This window comes from Stegastes partitus, unplaced genomic scaffold, assembly GCF_000690725.1.
Source record: "Stegastes partitus isolate 25-593 unplaced genomic scaffold, Stegastes_partitus-1.0.2 Scaffold235, whole genome shotgun sequence".
In the NCBI taxonomy this organism is placed as follows: Eukaryota; Metazoa; Chordata; class Actinopteri; family Pomacentridae; genus Stegastes; species Stegastes partitus.
The window spans coordinates 297,674-317,532 of NW_007577966.1; the positions used below are offsets into that span (position 1 = coordinate 297,674).

The following is a 19,859-nucleotide window of genomic DNA, read 5'->3' on the forward strand; positions in this document are numbered from 1 at the left end:
TCATCTGAAGGCCAAACACTGCACATTGTATACGACAAGAAGTGTTGGCGTGAAGCATTACAGACCAGTTTTATCCCATTAGATAAATGAACTCCGTCATCCTGCCGTTTTGGTAGCAGTATTAAGTATGCATTGGTTTGCAAACTGATCGTGATGAAAAAGATGCACTTGTGCAGCAGCTGGATGTAATCAGCAAGTGTAGTTGGAGGCAGTCGTAGCTCAAGCTAGATGTCACTATTAGGATCAAATAGGTACAGCATGTTCCTGCTCTCTGACTTGGAAAAAAAAGTCCAACAGAAAGGATGTGCTAGATGCACTCTGTCTTCAAAGAAATCAGTGCAGATGTATCTGTGTGTTACAATAATGGTTTTGTGCAATATGGGAGGAGCTTCTTGACATTGTTTAACATTAAGAACATCATTGAACTCCATGTACAGTTGAACTCCTCAGCAACTCAGTTGTTAAAATCTGTAAGTACAGTACAGACCAAAAGTTTGGACACACCTTCTCATTTAAAGAGTTTTCTTTATTTTCATGACTATGAAAATTGTAGATTCACACTGAAGGCATCAAAACTATGAATCAACACGTAGAATTATATACTTAACAAAAAAGTGTGAAACAACTGAAAATATGTCTTATATTCTCGGTTCTTCAAAGTTGCCACCTTTTGCTTTGATTACTGCTTCGCACACTCTTGGCATTCTCTTGATGAGTTTCAAGAGGTATTCACCTGAAATGGTCTTCCAACAGTCTTGAAGGAGTTCCCAGAGATGCTGAGCACTTGTTGGCCCTTTTGCCTTCACTCTGCGGCTCCACAAACCATCTCAATTAGGTTCAGGTCCGGTGACTGTGGAGGCCAGGTCATCTGGCGCAGCACCCCATCACTCTCCTTCTTGGTCAAATAGCCCTTTCACAGCCTGGAGGTGTGTTTGGGGTCATTGTCCTGTTGAAAAATAAATGATGGTCCAACTAAACACAAACCAGATGGAATAGCATGCCGCTGCAGGATGCTGTGGTAGCCATGCTGGTTCAGTATGCCTTCAATTTTGAATAAATCCCCAACAGTGTTACCAGCAAAGCACCCCCACACCATCACACCTCCTCCTCCATGCTTCACAGTGGGAACCAAGCATGTAGAGTCCATCCGTTAACCTTTTCTGCGTCACACAAAGACACGGTGGTTGGAAGCAAAGATCTCAAATTTGGACTCATCAGACCAAAGCATAGATTTCCGCTGGTCTAATGTCCATTCCTTGTGTTCTTTAGCCCAAACAAGTCTCTTCTGCTTGTTGCCTGTCCTTAGCAGTACTTTCCTAGCACCTGTTCTACCATGAAGGCCTGATTCACACAGTCTCCTCTGAACAGTTGTTCTAGAGATGTGTCTGCTGCTAGAACTCTGTGTGGCATTGACATGACCTCTAATCTGAGCTGCTGTTGACCTGCGATTTCTGAGGCTGCTGACTCGGATCAACTTATCCTCCGCAGCAGAGGTGACTCTTGGTCTTCCCTTCCTGGGGCGGTCCTCATGTGAGCCAATTTCTTTATAGCGCTTGATGGTTTTTGCGACTGCACTTGGGGACACTTGCAAATTTTTCCCAATTTTTCGGACTGACTGACCTTCATTTCTTAAAGTAATGATGGCCACTCGTTTCTCTTTACTTAGCTGTTTTTTTCTTGCCATAATACAAATTCTAACAGTCTATACAGTAGGACTATCAGCTGTGTATCCACCTGACTTCTGCACAACACAACTGAGGGTCCCAACCCCATTTATAAGGCAAGAAATTCCACTTATTAAACCTGACAGGGCACACCTGTGAAGTGAAGACCATTTCAGGTGCCGACCTCTTGAAGCTCATCAAGAGAATGCAGAGTGTGTGCAAAGCAGTAATCACAGTAAAAGGTGGCTACTTTGAAGAAACTAGAATATAAGACATATTTTCAGTTGTTTTACACTTTTTTTGTTAAGTACATATTTCCACATTGTGTTAATTCATAGTTTTGATGCCTTCAGTGTGAATCTACAATATTCATAGTTATGAAAATAAAGAAAACTATTTGAATGAGAAGGTGTGTCCAAACTTTTGGTCTGTACTGAATAAAAAATAAACATTTGCAACTTAACATTTGTCTTGCTGTCTGTAATAAAAGATCTGACTATCTGAGTAATAGAATTTACTACTTATTTAACTGTATACTAGCACAAACCTTGGTTAGATGGTTACATTGCGCTGTCACATTTGATATTCCAACTTCAGGTATCTTTTTCACCATATGTTTGTAATCCCTGCATACGACAAAAGTAATGACTGCATTAACTAAAACTAATGGTCAATCTTGACAGTAATAACTTAACAAGAGAAAGGAGAAGAGGTGTCATGAGTGGTGAAGTAGTAGTGGATCTGGAGAAAGTTTGTTTTCCTACATTTTGAGGTTTAAATCATACAAAGTTTATTGAATTTAAGAGCTGAAAGACAGAACACATTTGCATAGCAGTTCTTATTATTAGCTTAATGATAATTTATAAAATACTTAAATGTCAGAGTACATCAAAATAACCTAATATTTGGAATATAGTCATTGTAATGTAAAATTTAAGTAGTGATCACAACACCTACACATAAGGGGATATGATGGTCAGTGTTAAAATGTGACATAACATGGAGGACAAGTAAAGAAGAGTCGTAGCATCCCTTACACAGTGTCCAACAAGTTTGCTAATGTTACGATTAGCCGCAAATCACATACGAGAATATCAGCAAAAACTCAGTGTTTCTTTTCTTACATTTTCTTTTTTTCACATGAGTGGGAGAATATTTCCATTTAAAAATACTGTATTGTGTGGTAGTTCAGTTTTAATGTATAAATATAGACGGCATATTCCCTTTATAATAACAGTCTGACAACATACTTTTATGCATAGATTTATAGTCTTGTTTGAAGGTAAAACACAAATCCTGCATTACATTTAAGACAGTCGTGCTCATATGGTCACAGCGGTACAGCTTTAAATGGAACAATCCAGTTGAATTACCACTTCAGTCTCCACATTAACATCCTGAGCTTTAGTCATTATTTCCATTGCCTTTACTTAGCATTCATTTGGCAGTAAACAATTAATTTCTGTCAGTCAGTATAACAGCTAGTTCACTTTTCCATCACACTGTTAGCGCTGCATGGCCTTCAAGCCTTCAAGTCACAGAAGGACATTCCTGTTCTCAAGGTTAAATAGATACGACACCTTCTTACTGAAAAATTCTGTACAGATGAAGAGAAAAATACAATAAAGCAGCAGTCCTCAGTACTGGACCAGGGAGAACACACTGTGTGGTTTCACTTTGTCAATGCCGTTCAGCTCTCTGAGCTCGATGACCACCATGCATCCCAGAACCTCAGCCTGCTGCTTCCTCATCAGCTCACAGGCTGCATACAATGTTCCTGCAACACACACAGATACTGGTGATATTAAGGTGTATTCATTAACAGATGGGGTCATAAAAGGTATTAGGCCAATCAGAAGGTACAACCTTTGATCAGAATAATAAACAACAAGGGACATTTTCCATGGACCATAAGTTGTCACGTGACATTTTTTATCGTGTGCTCCTTAAATAATAATGCATTAAAATTAATGTTGTTGCTAATCAACTACAAATCCCAGACTGTGATTTAACACAAAAAATATATTCAAAGCACTTCATTTTTAATGTCTTTTCATTAAAAACAATCGTGGAATTGTGTAAACAAACTGGTGTTTAAAGGGTTAAAATTCCTAAAGCAAATCCACTGATTCTAAATAGTAGAATTTCCATACTGTGCATTACAGTTTACAAGATATCCATCCATCCATTATCTATACACCGCTTAATCCTCACTAGGGTGGCGGGGGGACTGGAGCCTATCCCAGCCAACTCAGGGTGAAGGCAGAGGACACCCTGGACAGGTCGCCAGTCTATTGCAGGGCTACACAGAAAGACCACCAAGCATACTCACATTCACACCTACGGACAATTTAGAATCACCAATTAACCTCAACATGTTTTTGGACTGTGGTAGGAAGCTGGAGAACCCGCAGAGAACCCACGCTGCACGGGGAGAACATGCAAACTCCACACAGAAAGATCCCAGGGGTCCCCACCGGGACACGAACTGGCGACCTTCTTGCTGCGAGGCAACGTTGCTAACCACTGACCCACCTTACAGGTTTACAAGATATTAATTTTTTTTTTCTTTCTGGCTCATCTGACAACTTCTACATAATGTGCACCAGTGTGTCATTGTGGATGCTGAAGGCATAACACTGAACTTAACGTCTGCGTGTTTTTATGCACCCCTTAATAAAACAAATCACTCCTTTTTTTTCTAGTCATATTTTTGGTCTTTTGTATAAGCATCAGCATAACTTTCTCTTTTAATTATAGTATTAACTGCATAAAATATTGCGTTCTTATTCATGGCCTCAGTCTGTACACTTGTGTGTTTTTTGACCATTAAGTCCATCTCGCAAGGGCCACCACAGCCTGCAGCAGGAGAAGTCTGCAGGGTGCAGACGGGTGAACTGGACTGATGACACGCAGAGAGCAACTGTTGTGAACCAGGGAGGGAGCATGCTTGGGATTTGTTCAGGCAACCAAACGTGTTTTCATGTCGGTTTGCATTTAATGAATTTAAGTGAAACTATCAAACACTATCAGTTTTCTTATTGCTATTGATGTAGAGTCTATATATTCATTTTATCACCAAGGACTATTGAGTAGGTTCAAAAAGAGTTTAGTCTGTACGCACATAGGATTGCATTCATTTAAAAATGATTGAAATATGAATATAAAATCAGCCGTTACAGATATTAGCACCAAAAGACACACATTCACTAAACATCAGACGGAAAATAAAACAACAAAGATAAACAAGACAATAAGTGTGATTAGTGTAACTAATCTAATCACTGAAGAAGCTGAACAGTTATCAGGAGTGTGATTTAAAAAAAAATAAACAACCAAAACGATCAAGTGTCCCTTAAATCAAATACTCTTATTTAAAATAAAAATGACCACACATAAAGGGATCTACTGAGTTTAACTCAGAGAATTAACTTCCGTAAAGATTTTACAATAAACGCAACAATAAACGGCTTCTTGATGACCGTCCACAATGTAAGAAGAATTCTCAAATTTAGTAGTAAAAGCAGAAGAATAAAGTATGAGTCAAGAAAATATTTAACGTGACATGTTTTGCCTGTTTGTGAACAGTGAGACTAGTCACACTAGTGGTTACAAACAGAAGCAGGGCAAAGTCCTTACCTCCAGTAGCCAGAAGGTCATCAATGATCAGAACCTTCTGTCCTGCAGCCACTGCATCTTCCTGGACTTCTGCTTCTGCCTGGAGAACCACAAGTAGGGTTCTTAGAAAAAACTGTGACTGAAGGCTGATTGGTTCTTGCACCGTTGAGTCAAACTGTTCATGACTGAACTAACAATAAGGAGACAGTTAAGTTCTCTGTAAAAAAAAACAAAAAACATGTGGCCTGATGTGGCCAACTATTCCATTAAAATAGAAACTGACTCAGGTTCTGCTGTAATAGCTCATTTTGTGCCTTTGTCTTTCAAGGGGCAGCGGTAGGCATCATGAAATAAAGTGGCATTTTGTCAAACAAACACAATTGTGGTGCAACCACAAATTCCTGCCCACAGGCCCAGTAACACTGTACTGTATAATATCTCAGCAAAATTTAACAAAGATCAATGTCACGATTACAGGAGCTTTAGGGACAGTGTATGCAAAAAAAAAAAAATCAGTGACTCTCTAGATAGTAAGGGATTATAAACAGAATGAGTGTTGGTGCTTTACCTTGCCATACTCCAAATCGTAAGACACAGACACTGTGGCTCCAGGCAGTTTACCTTTCTTTCTGATCAAGACAAAGCCAACACCCAGTCTCTGGGCAAGCAAAGGCCCAAACAGAAAGCCTCGAGCATCTAAGCCTGCACATACACAAACAACAGAAATGAGACAGTCACAGCAGTGCACATGAGAAAGATACATTAGGGCAGGACAAGTCTGAATAATGAAGGTACAGGTACATTCTTAATTTAGACAGTAATTGCAAAAATCAGGAAGCTGGTCCCTCTTCAAAATTTGGTATTTCCCATTACTGGTACAATAAGATCGTTCTGCAACAAACTGTTCCATTGTACCTCAGTTTTTACTACTGACCTGACTGAGGTGAGTTTATTGCTTATAGTACAAGAAAAAGTTGTCACATATTGATTCCACATATATGATCTCCATTTCAGACATTCAACATATAAACGTGTCACGTTAAAGGGGACTCTTGACCTGTGTAATCTTACAGTTTTTTGTTTTATAGTTACATTTAATCAAGGTCAGTCTGTAAAACATTTTAGACTGAAGATATATGGTGTAGCTTGCGTTTAAAGCTTTACAAAATCGGGAAAAAATAAATAAATAATGCTCTCACACTGGAAGACCAGGCCTTTATCAAAGATTCTCTAAACTCTAAAGCATTATTGTAATTTCTCTGTTGAGCAGTGGTTTAGTGTTCTAGTCCAAGAGGGCTAATGAGTCCTTCTTTTCTAATTAAGTGTGCATGTGTGCACTAACAAGACCAACAATCAAGAGAGAAGGAGAGGGATGTACAGACAGAACAACTGAAGGGATAATGTTGAACCCTGTATAGAAAGTCCCAGACCATGTTTCCATGGCGACCAGGCCTTTATCATATTTAGATGTAAGACTTGTCTGGTAATCACTCTTCTTGAGTGTACGGGCACAGAGGGGTGTTATGGTCTGAGTCTAGTTCATTTTATGGCTAGATATCTCACTAAAATACACAACTACATGTTAGACAGCTGGCAGAGATGATGCAGGTTTGCTGAGAGTTACCAGTATAAGCTCACAAAAATGGGGCCATTCAGTATCTGATCATCCATCCATCCATTATCTATATATCTTAATCCTCACTAGGGTCATGGGGGGCTGGAGCCTATCCCAGCTGACTCAGGGTGAAGGCAGGGGACACCCTGGACAGGTCAGTTCAATTCAATTCAATTTTATTTATATACCGCAATTCACAATGTTTGTCATCACACAGCACTTAACATAGTAAGGTGAAGACCGTACAAATTTAAACAGAGAACCCAACACTCCAAAGTAGCCTTCAGACTCCATCCGAGCAAACGGTTGGCACCGTAGGAAGGAACCAAAATCGGAGGTAACCAGTCTATCACAGAGCTACACAGAGAGACAGACAAGCACACCTACGGACAATTTAGAATCACCAATTAACCTAAACATGTTTAAGGACTGTGGGAGGAAGCTGGAGAACCTGGAGAGAACATGCAAACTCCACACAGAAAGACCCCAGGCCCAATCAAACCAGGGGTCTTCTAGCTGTGAGGTGACGGTGCTAACCTGTGGGACAAATAACACAAGCTGAAAGTACACTCATCCATCAGGCTAGCCGTTAGCATAGCCTTAGCCACTGTGAGAGAAGCTAATTTCCTTGTGTTAATTGTTCAGTTTTTGCAGTCTCTCCTTGAGAGACATTTCTGAGTCCACAGAGTGACGACAGACAGAGAGAGGAGGCTGCATCAGGCCTGAAGTAGTGCATTTAATTTATTGATAATCGGCCAATAAAAACACAGATACCGATAATTGGAAATATGCCAGATATCAGCCACGATAATCAGTCAGGTCAATAATCAGTCTGTCCCTAGTCAAAACCAAACCTGCTGTATGAAACACACAGGGCCATTTGATAGGGTCATTAGCTTTTTTGCTGCATCTAATGATGCAGCAGTTTTTGAGTGAATTTTTGATCGACGGCATGCCGTAACAAGGTGTGCCATAAGTACTTTTTAAAGATACTGACATCACTTCACTTAGACTGTTCCTTTAAGGCTCATCAGGTATACCAGTTTACATTAAAAGGGATTTGCTTTGTTTTCTTACCTACAATCAGATCAACCTGCTGGTGACTGATCCTCACATGTTCCTCAAACAAGTCGATTACTGCTGTGAGAGCAGCTGCATCCTTCAGGATGGGACAAATATCTCTGTGGGATTCACACACATTACGTTAATATTATCCAGTCATTTAAAACAGATACCAATATATGATTTATACTGTAAGAGTACATTTCCAAGGGAGGTGAGCTGTTTACAAATGTCTGTCGTATATTTAATGTATTCTTCAAGCAGTTTACCTGGTGGGGAGACTAAAGTATGTAGTGGCTAAAAATATGTTATGAAATACATACAGTACCAGTCAGAAATTTAGAAAATGCATTTCATTAAGGGTTATTATACTATTTTCTAAAGTGTATAGCAATACCAAAAACTTCAAAACTATTAAACAATACAGACAGAATTATGTAGTACACAAAAAAATGCATTGAACCAACTAGAATATGGTTCATTTATTAGTTTTTCTTCAACTCACCACTGTTTGCTTTGATGCCATACCATTTAGTTGTATGTTAACCAGCTTCATGATTATTATGTTTGCCATTACCTGAAATGGTTTTATCAAAACTTAACTAGTGGAATTTCTCGATCTTTTATTGAGCTCATTAGTTGTGTTATACTGAGGTAATGTTGATAAAATATCCCTTAAAATATCAAAATTGTCGCCAGTCCTGATGTGTGTGGCGATTTTGGTGAGTTTTCGTGCATATTTAGGCCCTCAAAATCGCATTTCAAAAGTTGGTACAAAAATTATCACAAGGGTCACAATAGGGTCCTATGCACTGTAGTGATCGGACCCTAATAACTTAACAACCCTACGTGAGAGACAGAGATCATGAACAGATGGTTTCTGCATGTGTTTGCCACCATGAAGCATAAAGATGTGATGAGCAATGATTGATTCTACAAGTCTCTAGAATTCTACTGAAGGGGTGGAACACCAGTCCTCCAAAATACTTCTATTTATTGTTTTGATTGACACCTGACCAATTTATCAGCCCACCGATTTCATCAGCAGATATACAGATACCACAGATGTATTGGTACTATATATGAAAGCTCATTTTTAAGGAGCAAAACACAGTAAATGAGGCTTGGGATAAGATAAAAGTGGTACCACTGTACATTATAACATTAATGGGAGGCTAACAAGTGCTAATGGTACATGTTCAGGACTGGCAGTTTGATACGGCCTCCAAAGTGAACAATTCCAGTGGCTGCATTTATAAACGCTAATATATAAAAGTCTGATTTCCAAACAATTCAGTTTGCAATTGTGATATCCAATAGTCGTAGACTGCGCTAACAGATTAGTCCAAATCTCCCACAGATGTGTAAATAGGTTGAGAAGCGTGAAGGCCACAGCCTACGTTCATGCTTATCAAACCATTTCAGGGTTAATGTTGGGCCCCAAAACCCAGCATTAAACGGGCCCGGGGGGCTAAATTATTAAATACCAGAGGATCACTATGCCCCTATGATATCAGTTCAGCCACTGGTCCTGAAGGCATTAGGAAAAAAGATTTCCAACTTTAGTACTGTTGCATAAACATTATCTTGCACATTTTATTCAACAACTCAACACACTAATACTTGCTGTTACCTCAGGTGTGTTGTGTATGCGAGTAGCCTGGAGCCCTCAAACAAAGTAAACTGAATTTATACAAACATGGGTTCTAGAATAAATTCAACCATTGGCCAGCTGGCTGTTTACCTATGAGTGTGCTTATTCAAACTGAAATGAACAGAACATTACTGTTATTGAAAAATTCTGTTCGAGAGCTCAAAGCAGGGCACATTTGGTCATTTGGGGGCTGCAGGGTAAGAACTCTGGCAATAAAATGTCCTGCATTCATTTTTTAATAATAAAATGAAAATATAAAGACAATATATTTTTTAAACAGACAAATTAAAAGAATGTTAACTTTTTTCCCCCTTTTTTTCTCTTAGAAAATTCCAAACAGAAACAAAAATCATTCCATTAAAATACTGGATCAATAAGTAAGAGTAGGGCCTATGGATGGAGATGCCGCTATCCTAGAAGAGACCACTCCCATCAGGACAGAATGTTTCATTGTACACTACAGATGATCGCTCATAATAGTGTGATGCTGATTTCCAGTGACCCTTCCCCTGTAAGGGGACAAATGGACCAACAAATGGCCCCTCCCACAGCATGACAGAGCCACCACATCCCTCACTGCAGGACAGAAACATTCAGGTGTTTCCATTTATCACACATCCATATTCCTTCCTGTCGCACCTGCTGTTTACCAGAGCTTGCAGCTGATTTCACCATAACAGGAACAAGGTCCTGAACAAAAGCACTGGTATCATTTGCTTACTCTGTGCAGGTGAATATTTAGCCGTTAAAATGAGAAGAGGGGAGGTTAATGTGCTCTCTGACCTAAGGCCCAAACTGACTAACCACAGCTTGACTTACAGGTACTACAATAAACACGTAACTGAGTCAACCGAACTGTTTGTTATTTGGCAATAGCAAATATGTGCAGTTTGATGGTATAGAAACTGCAGAGCTAATTAAAAATGCTGTTCATAACAGTAACTCAGGCAAAGTGGGAGAATTTTTGGCAAATTTCTCTTCAAACTGTTTGGCCAGTACATCTGAAGCAAATGTTGTTGGTTTCTTTTATATTTGAATAGGTCCTCATCAACAAGCCTACAGTCAATTAAAGTTAGAAATTCTATTTGCCATGTTATAGCTACATAAATTCAATCTTTCACCCTCTGATCAAATATACTGTTCTAGGTGACTGGGACGTTTTGTTGGTAAAGTGTGATACTGAGTTTAACGTGCATGTATGCAAACAATACACACGATTTATTCAGATAACCTAAACCATCCATTAATTTAGCCAGTTCAAATGCACCATACTTAATCCAATAAAGCAGTAGTCAATATAGTTGTTAGACTGAAATGGATCGTAGAGTAAGAACAATTATATTTTCTTGAATTAAAAGTGAGACTACCAGTGTTTGATTTCTAGTTAGACAACTTACAAAATATTTTAAAGAGCTTTCTCTTAATAATATATCCTTGGGCCATTTGCTCTTAGAGCTCCTCTTACTGTTCATGGGTGGATTTATCTCTTTTTCCCTATTCTCTCTGCTGTTTGCCTTGACAACTTGTTTAATGTGGTCTACCCATTTATCTTGCTCCATGCTTATAATTTCCTGGGGGCTTATACATTTATAACAATAACTCCTACCTATTTATACGTTTACATTTGTTATCATTAAAATACACAAATTGTCGATTGTTGTTTTAGCAGATGTCAAAGAATTTTTGTTTCAGTTTTATACAAGAAAGTGCTGTCCTCTGAACCTGAAAGGCCTTGTTTCACTTTACCTATCACTGTCAGCTTGACAGTAACGCTGCTTTAAACCTCATTGTTTTCTTTCAGGTTGTTCAATACGGATCCTTCTACCTTCATGATACCTAAAGCGCTTCACAATGTTTTCTCATTCACCCATTCACACACACATTCAGACACCAGTGGTCACTGAACTGCCATGCAAGGTGCTGCCTCCCATCGGGAGCAACTTCAGGTTTAGTGTCTTGTCCAAGGACACGTCAACTGTGGAGGGGATCGAACCACCAACCTTGTGATTAGAGCACCACCACTTCAGATATTGCTCCTAGTCCTGGCATCTGCACAAGTTGAAGGATGACATAGTGGGGCTGTGTCAGCAGGGGCAGGAGGCTGAGTACAGGACTGTGGTGGAGTGGTGCGAACTCCACCACCTACAAGTCAACATCACAACAACTAAGGAGTTGGTGGTGGATTTCAGGAGGAACAGGTCCACTCACCAGTCACCATCGCGGGAACACAGGTGGACATTGTTGAGGACTACAGGTACCTCGATGTCCACATAGACAATGCTGAGGAAACAGCCTCTCACTCCCTGCAGCCACATCGGTGTCTCATCAGAGCAGCTTCAGCTGAAGACTGAGAACAGTGAGGTGCAGCGGAGGACGCCATGAGACCTAAACTCCTAATTCCTGCCCTTTGCAGTAAAAACAGCTGAAACATGGGACGTTTAAATCTGAACTATGCCATCAGAATCCTTTGCAGTATGACTTTTCTCAGTTTCAGTGTAATGCCATTTCATCGTCATGTTTTATTACTTTGCTACCTCAGAATCACTGCTAGTATTATTTATCATGTTATGTAGTTTGTTTGTTTTTTGAACAATGACTGGTAAAATAATTTCCTTTGGGACTAACAAAGTTTTACCTTATCTTAACTTTCACTAAAATTGTTTAAACATTCCACAGTCCAAATACATGTTGAGGTTAACTGGTGATTCTAAATTGTCTGTAGGTGTGAATGTGAGTGTGGTTGTTTGTCTGTCTCTCTGTGTAGCCCTGTGATAGACTGGTTACCTGTCCAGCTGAACCTGCCTTCATCCTGAGTCAGCTGATAGGCTCTGCCCCCCGAAACTCCCAGAGGATAAAGTCTTGTCTAGATGCTGGTTGTTTAGACATCGTACAGTGTTTGGGCCTGTTTAGAGGCATCCAGTGTGACCCTGTCATCGTTCAGCCTGATGAAGCTCCTGGTGCCACCACTCCCCCAACCCGCCGCCTGTTTCCAGGGCAACAGGCGGCCCGGTGTCCCAGCCTGCCTTCCGGTGGAGGTCCACATGTCGATCAGCTGCCTCGCTAACCAGGCAGCGTTACAAAACAACTGTGAAATGAGGGCTGCTGCTGTGGTCCAAACCTCATGTCTTACCTGAACAGGACGCCTTTCTTCGGGAAGTCTGGAAAGGCCCGGATGTGTTTGTGAACCAGCTGGAGCTTGGACTCAGAGCCTGCTGCCATTCCTGCCTGCACCGTGCTCATCTGCTCACTTCCTGCTGATCTTTCCTCCACTTCGCGTTTTCTTCTTGACAGCGTCCAACCATGCACCGCCCTCCTCTGGACTGAAGTGCGCATGCTCAGGTTACGCTGCTACCACACAATCCTTAAGGTCGGAAATGGATTCACGCCTCACACTAAACAGGACAGTAAAGTATTCCACAATAAAACTATTGAGTGTTAAGGACTATTCTGAGCAAATGGAAACCCTTTAGTCTCCAGATCATCCTCTCATTCGGACTCAGTTTATTCTCTGAAACATGAGCTGGTTCCTGTTAGTGGCCGTTAGTCACAACTGTACAGGGCTGTTGAGGACAGGACACAGCTCCACATGGAGCACAGCACACTGAGCTCTTCACCAAACGTAAAACAAGAGAAATAAAAAAAATAGCCGCAAGTCCTCTAAGCACTATTTGCAGCAGTTCAGACAACTGGGCTGAAGCTGGACAAGTTTATCCGCAGCAGACATGCAGGACAGGCTGGAGTCACCCTGCAGACAGCAGCGGACTGACAAAGGAGTGGTTCATGTTTCCCAGCAGAGCAGTGACAGCGTCCGGGACAGGGAGAAGGGTACAGAGACATTATTGGGGGACAGGAGCAGCATTGTGTACGCTGGAGGGCGGCAGGGGTCGCTGCGCATCTCCGCTGCGCCACTTGGACCAGAGGAAGACGTCGCTCTACTTCCTGTTTTGTCCACGTGACAGAATCAGGTCTACATGAGTGTTTGGGCTGTGAAATGTGGGCAGCAGCTGGTCGTGGCACGTACTTTAGGTTCCTGTCTGCTCGCCTCGCTGTGACTTCGATACTTGCTGGATGTCAGACACCGAGCCGGCCAGCGGCTGTGAGCGGAAGACCGGTCCGGAGCTCCGCGTCCAGCAGCGCTGCTTCAGGTCGGTGGTGCCTAGTGATGCTGCCTACCGCTATATCTGTCCCGACTCCCGATGCATTTGAAAAGCTTATTTGGACTCACCTAGTCAGCCAGCAGCCCGACTCTAACCTGACTCTAACTCTGACTCTAACCTGACCCAGCAGCAGGTCAGACGAGCTGCTCTCTGATCGACGCCGCGGCTTGACTTCCTGTTGCGTGTTTATCTCAGGCTCAACGCAGTGCATTACAGGGAGGCATGGCCCAGTTTGCTCAACGTTTTGACTTTTTATTCTACACATGTGCGGTGAATAATACAGGAGTGGTGGCACACGAAAGAGTGATATTTTAAGTTTTAACAATCCACATTTGTGGCTCCTGCTGCTGGCTGGTTGGTGTATTCTAGCTGTATGCCTCATGTTTTTATGAAAAGACTTCAAGGACACACCTGAGCTTATTTATAATTCAGACTCATTGTTTTGTGTCTTGTGTCTTCCTGCCCATGTCCTGGACCTCCGTCCCAGTGCACCGTCATAGAGGTGGTCTCAGTTCCTAAAACGCATATGAAGGAAAGATGAACGAGGATGGAGGAGGCTGCTGAGCGATTACGATCAGATGCATCCTCACTGTGTCCTCATGAAGCCGTTTCTGCCCCTGGGACACATTAAAGGCGACGCAGCTGGACGCCCTCATCCCATTTCACTAATAAAAAAACATCCTTGATTCTTTTCCTCAACTCCTCCAGTGTTTTAGTCCCTCTCAGCAGAGACGTGAGAGGGGGAGATGAGGACAGAGGACTCGAGGCAGCAGGTATTGAAAGAACATCAACCACTGGGTGCTATATGTCATATAAACACACATTTGTCAGTCCTGGTCCCGACATAGTTTGTGTATTCCAGCTGGGTCACCTCTTTTATGTGGAAGGGTGCAGCAGAGACTTCATCAAGGACACAGCAAGGACACACCCGTGCCTCCTCGCTCATACCTCCTCCAGCAAGCTTCCTTGATTTTCAAGTCTCGAGGTGCATTTTAGGAATTGACACGTTGCTTGTGATGGCGGACCAAGATTGTGTTGTGGGCGACGGGCTGGAGCACAGAGGAGATGAGGAGGCTGCAATTAGTGAAATGAACCTAATTCTCTTCCCATTGTGCTGCGTCCTTAATTCAGTTATAAGTAAATACAAACTATAAGTTATAAGAATACTGACAGAGGTGATAAAATCTATCAGTAGGTTATAACAAAACAATAGACAGATGATCCAGCTGTGACTCGTATTTTATTGACTTGAAACTGATGGCTACGATGCAAGGCTGTCCTGACTCGCTCATCTTGGTCCCTCCCACAACAGAGGCGAGCAGGGAGGGCCAGGAGACAGGAGTTGATGCAGAAATGAGACATCCTCCCCTTGGAGCTGTTGTTTTAAAGCGACGGCAGTTAAATGTGACGTGACGCAGCTGGATCCCCTGTCCATTGTGTTGTGGTTTTTTTGTTTGTTTGTTTGCTTGTTTTTAAAAAAAAACATATCGCAGTATTCTCTGATCTCTGTCAGATGAGCAGAACAGTGTCCATGATAACGTTCAGTTTAAATTTACTTATAATTCAATTCACAATGTAGCAGAATGTGAAGAGACTGTACTGATGTTGTACATTTTTATTTTTTAATTAACACACATGGAGTGTGTTTTACACCGTTATTACTTTCCAAACATGTAAAACTCCAAGTCCCACATTCTTTAGACAGAACAGCTTCCTTGAGACAAGACTCAGGCCTCTCTTTAGAAGGGCCTGCAGCCTCGGTTATACTCCATAAGTGGACCAGGGAGCCTCTTCAAAATGAAACTCCAAACCTGACAGGACCCGAGATCTCTACATTTGACTGTTTTTGTACAAAACAGACGCATCTCACAGTTCTCTAGGCAGCACTCAGACTGTAACTCTGAAACACAAGTATTGAGTTTCTTTGAAAACAACTTGACAAATATGCAACTGATTGTTAACAGAAGATTAACAGATGGTTGACATATAAATAAGAGACTACGATGACTAATTTGCTTTTCACATAAATGTCTCTTTACCTAAAGCACTTGATAGGATCACAGAATTCATAATAGATGTCAGATATTTTGGTATCTGTTGGAATCCTTTAGATGTTTTTGTTTTTTGTTTTTGTTTTTTTCAAAATTTTCACTTTTTCAAATATCTCGAATTGAGACACTTTGTCATCTCCAATCGAGGTGGGCATTAGAAGAGCTACCTCTAGATAACGCTGTGCACAACAAACGGGGTGAAAGGGATTCTATATTATACCTAACTGCTTTTTCTTAAAGTTTAGGAAGTCTTAAAAGTGAAACACAAATAGGAGGAAGGTCTTGAGTGTTATTTTGAGGAAGACAAATGGGAAAACTCCTTGTCAGCTCTGTTACTGCTACACATAAAGTTACTCTGTGCAGTCTCCATGGCTTGTTCTGCTCACCTTGTTTTCAGCAGCACTGTTTGATAGTTGACATCCATATCTTCACTAGTCTCCGTGGCATTGAACAATGTGTCCTAACTGAGTCCATCTAGATTTCTCCTCTGTATTCAGTTGTTTATTTATGTGGTAGTGCTTCCTTAGCTTGCAGACTCTGTCTAAATGCTACATGTGCAGGCTAATTGGAGAAGAACCTGTTTAGTTTGCTTGTGTTTTGTCTATTTTCATCTGTTTTCTCAAGCTGCAGTGCACTAAGCTCTTAGGATTCCTGTACACTAACACTTCACTTCATTGCTTTGACTAACTCCTGTCTACATTACCGTCTGTCAGTACCCTTGGTCATTGTGTTGTCATATGTAGTCAGCAGATTGGATAAGATGTAACAGTGACTCAGTACAGTCGCTCTTCGTATCCATACTGAGTGGAGAAAGAAAGAAAAGGAAAGAGAAAAGATGAACTATTTTTACCTTGTTTCTCAAATGGCAGGTATATATGTATATTATATTAACGTCAGTTTCATTTCCATTCAAGCGTCCTAAACTAGAGCCAGAACTATAAGCTCCTAACCTACTCACACGCTCTACGTCATCTGTTGGCCGTTGTAGCATCTGTCCCTCCTCCTGACCTTGCTCTGACCTGAAGGAGGCCAGCAGTAGGAGTTCTGGGAAGTGAAGTCTTATAATGCTGTCTTCCTTCCCAGGGAAGCTGGCACGAAATGGAGAGGATAAGAAAGCAGTGGTGAGCCTCTGAGATTTAGTTTTCCTTGCATTCATTCTTTACACAGCTGTGTGTACTTGAACATGATCAAATTCATAATGCTCACTCAGTGTCCTAGTGGGATTTGTTTTCCATAATGATAAAATCTAATTCTTCATGCTTCACAGGCTGAAATACAGACATACTTGAGATTATCCTTATGTGCTTCTTGCTCGTCATCATTACTGTGAGCAGGCCTGTTGTACTGTCTCTCTTTCACTGTTTTCAGATCTGTATTGAGGGGAACATTGCCAGCGGTAAAACAACATGTCTGGAGTATTTCAGCAAAACAAGCAATATAGAGGTAATCAAAGCAAAGTCTGTATTCAGCAGTGTTGTCCATTGTGCAGATGTGTGTGCATACACTTCCACCAGGGTATATTGTAGTTCTACTGACTTGTAACATTGTGAAAGTTGTGGCCTTTGAGTTTAAACATCTTTTTTCTATTTTAGCATTTACACCCTGTGTGCCTCTTTCCTTTGACTAAATACTTTGAGTCTCACAACTTTCCTCAAAATGTAGGTTGTTAAATATCAGTAAAGATAAAAAATTCAAGGACTAATTAAAAAACCAACCGCACACTGAAAACTCAGTTGTGAATCCAGGTTTCAGCAGAGTAAGTTGTTCTTGCCTAGTCATGATTCAGGACGTGTTCACTGATGCAGTATTCCTCTCCTCTGTTGTTTGCTCCAGGTCCTTACAGAACCAGTCTCGAAGTGGAGGAATGTTTGGGGTCACAACCCTCTGGTAATGTACATTAGCCTCTTTTAGATTTGCTCTCCTTTCTCTTAATCTTGCAGCATCCAAATGTGTCTGCTTCATGTCAGAGGCACGCTGGTCATTTTTCTGTAAAATACATGGCAGCATTCTTAGGGAGTTGGACACAGTAACATTTCCGGGTCACTTTCAACACAGCACAAGTCTGAACTGCATTAACAGATAGCAACAAAAAAGGAACGCATTTCCAGTTGTGCAACTTGATTTGGGCAAGGCTGTTTCCACATGCTAGTATTAACTTGGTCCAGCAACATCATAAAGAGTACAAAAGACAGTCTGTAGGACCTCTAGGAGCATCTCCAAAGCCAGAGAATTGTGGGCATTTATGCACATTGAACAGCAGAAGAGTAATAATAATGATAATAATAAAACATTATAGCAGACATGGGGATAGGATTGATCAGGATCTAAAGGGCAGTTATAATGTGCTTTTGCTCTTATCAGCCAGACACACAGCCACAGTTTATTAGCTGCAGTTAAATCATTTGTTCAATGACGGATTTACATCTAGTCTTTTATTAGTGCATTATTATGCATTATGTCACTTGTACTGTCCAGTCTTGCGTGTATAACAAACCGTGGGTGTCCCTCTCGATGTGGTGGATGTGTGTGAATAAAGCATCAACGTCAAAGTGACCTGTGTCTAAATGATAGAAGGCTGGGACTTTTACAGATTTATGAAGCATGTCTGAAAAGGGCTGCTGTGTGACACCTGATGTGAGACAGTTTAAGTGATGTCAAAGCTTAAAATAATTTTAGAGTGGATCCAGAGAGCATAGCTTTTTAAGTAAATGTGCAGTTATTGATTTATCAACTAAAAACTCATCTCCGTATCAAAGTTGCATGCTTAGAAGTTTGCTTCATGAAGATCTACACAGTCTCTGCCTCTCTCTCGTCACTTTCTCCTCCTAGCTCGCTGCAGCCGGAGCTTACTAGCTGGACTATGACACTGCTAAAACACTGTAAATCTTCTATATGCTGCACAGTGGCATGGTCTGATATTACAGTATTGAGTTGGATATTTTCGAGCTGAACACCGATTATAAAGAAGAATAATGATAAGGTACGCCCCAGTCCACAAGGTGACAGGGTTGGTTTCTTAGATTTGTTACACATGAAACCCTCAAAGGCTGAGTAAGGGTTATTTCAGACAGTGGTTGGTGTATTGTTGTTTCAAGGTGGAAATGCTCAGCCATCTTGATCACTCATCATATGTATACCAGCATACAAAAAACTCCATGTTAACAAAACCAAAACACAAAAGACAACAAACAAAAAAGATTTTTGTTATAGGGATCTTTAAAATATCCACTGGATTTCAGTTTATTAAAGACATTTCACCTAAAAGGCTTCTTGAACACAACATGACATTCATTTTGTTAAACATGGCGAGGCAGGATAAGATAGCTTTATTTGTAGAACACATTTCACACAAAGGGTAATTCAAAGTACAGAGAAATCTTAAATAAACTAAATGATTTACAAATTTAAAATAGAAGTGCAGACATTAAATGCATAAATCAAATATTTATCCAAAACTAAGTTACCAATTTCTTTGCAGTCATTACAAGGCGAAGCAGGCAGGTCCCAGGTGGAGTGAAGCACCTGGTCAGGCAGGAGGTGTTCAGAGTGGGGCCACGCTGTCGTTAAAAGCTTTCTAGTGTATCACTGTGTCACAAGTGTCCGTCAGTTCTATGCCTGTTTTCAAAAGAACCAAATACCAAACTACAGGCTTCAAAATAGATGTCCACAGCAACTAATAAGTGGCATTACGGTGGCTATATCTATCTGTTGTATACAGTTAGTGGGTGCTCTATAATATGAGTTGTGTCGGCCCTCCACACACAGGCAGCTTCCACTCACAGCTCTAGCCAGCCAACCTCCGTGACTCACAGGATGGCTGGCTGCTTTAGGGACTCACTTGTGACCTCTACTACTGTCCAGGTGCTAACAGCCCAACCCAGCAGGAGCTGGACTCTCTGGGACTCCCCACTTGTCAAAACTGGAAAAAGGCTTTTGGATGAACTGTCTTCAAGAAACTTGCGCAAGTTCAGTTCTCTTTGTGTTTGTAGTTGGATCTGAGGATCTTCAAAAACATTTTCAATTCAATTCAATTCAATT

At 41.0% G+C, this 19,859-nt stretch overlaps 2 protein-coding genes across 3 annotated transcripts in view; one reads left to right on the forward strand and one right to left on the reverse strand.

The window, feature by feature from the left end:
• Positions 1-2,429: 2,429 nt before the first annotated feature.
• aprt (adenine phosphoribosyltransferase) lies at positions 2,430-16,169 on the reverse strand. Of its 2 annotated transcripts, XM_008281507.1 has the most exons (6): positions 16,164-16,169; positions 12,744-12,853; positions 7,975-8,078; positions 5,851-5,984; positions 5,304-5,382; positions 2,430-3,441 (listed from the first exon to the last, which is right to left on the reverse strand). In XM_008281507.1, exons 2-6 carry the CDS (start codon positions 12,851-12,853, stop codon positions 3,302-3,304), a joined length of 567 nt encoding a protein of 188 aa, XP_008279729.1. In that variant the 5' UTR covers positions 16,164-16,169; the 3' UTR covers positions 2,430-3,301. The 2 variants fall into 2 exon arrangements, with proteins under 2 accessions (XP_008279729.1, XP_008279728.1); XM_008281506.1 differs by lacking the exon at positions 16,164-16,169 and having other exon boundaries at positions 12,744-12,946.
• The window catches only part of tk2 (thymidine kinase 2), a 12,192-nt gene continuing 5,890 nt past the window's right edge, over positions 13,558-19,859 (forward strand). Inside the window, exons 1-4 of the mRNA XM_008281505.1 lie at positions 13,558-13,758; positions 16,905-16,942; positions 17,190-17,264; positions 17,655-17,708. Coding sequence (XP_008279727.1) covers positions 13,605-13,758; positions 16,905-16,942; positions 17,190-17,264; positions 17,655-17,708 — 321 coding nt within the window. The 5' untranslated portion in view covers positions 13,558-13,604. The remainder of the gene's footprint in view (positions 13,759-16,904; positions 16,943-17,189; positions 17,265-17,654; positions 17,709-19,859) is intronic.

Coding starts and splice junctions, on each gene's coding strand:
- aprt (XM_008281506.1), bottom strand. CDS start 12,946: ATGCGCACTTCAGTCCAGAGGAGGGCGGTGCATGGTTGGACGCTGTCA. Junction 5,985..7,974: donor GCAGGTTGATCTGATTGTAG/GTAAGAAAACAA, acceptor GTGTATGTGCAG/GCTTAGATGCTCGAGGCTTT. Junction 5,383..5,850: donor ACGATTTGGAGTATGGCAAG/GTAAAGCACCAA, acceptor GTGGTTCTCCAG/GCAGAAGCAGAAGTCCAGGA.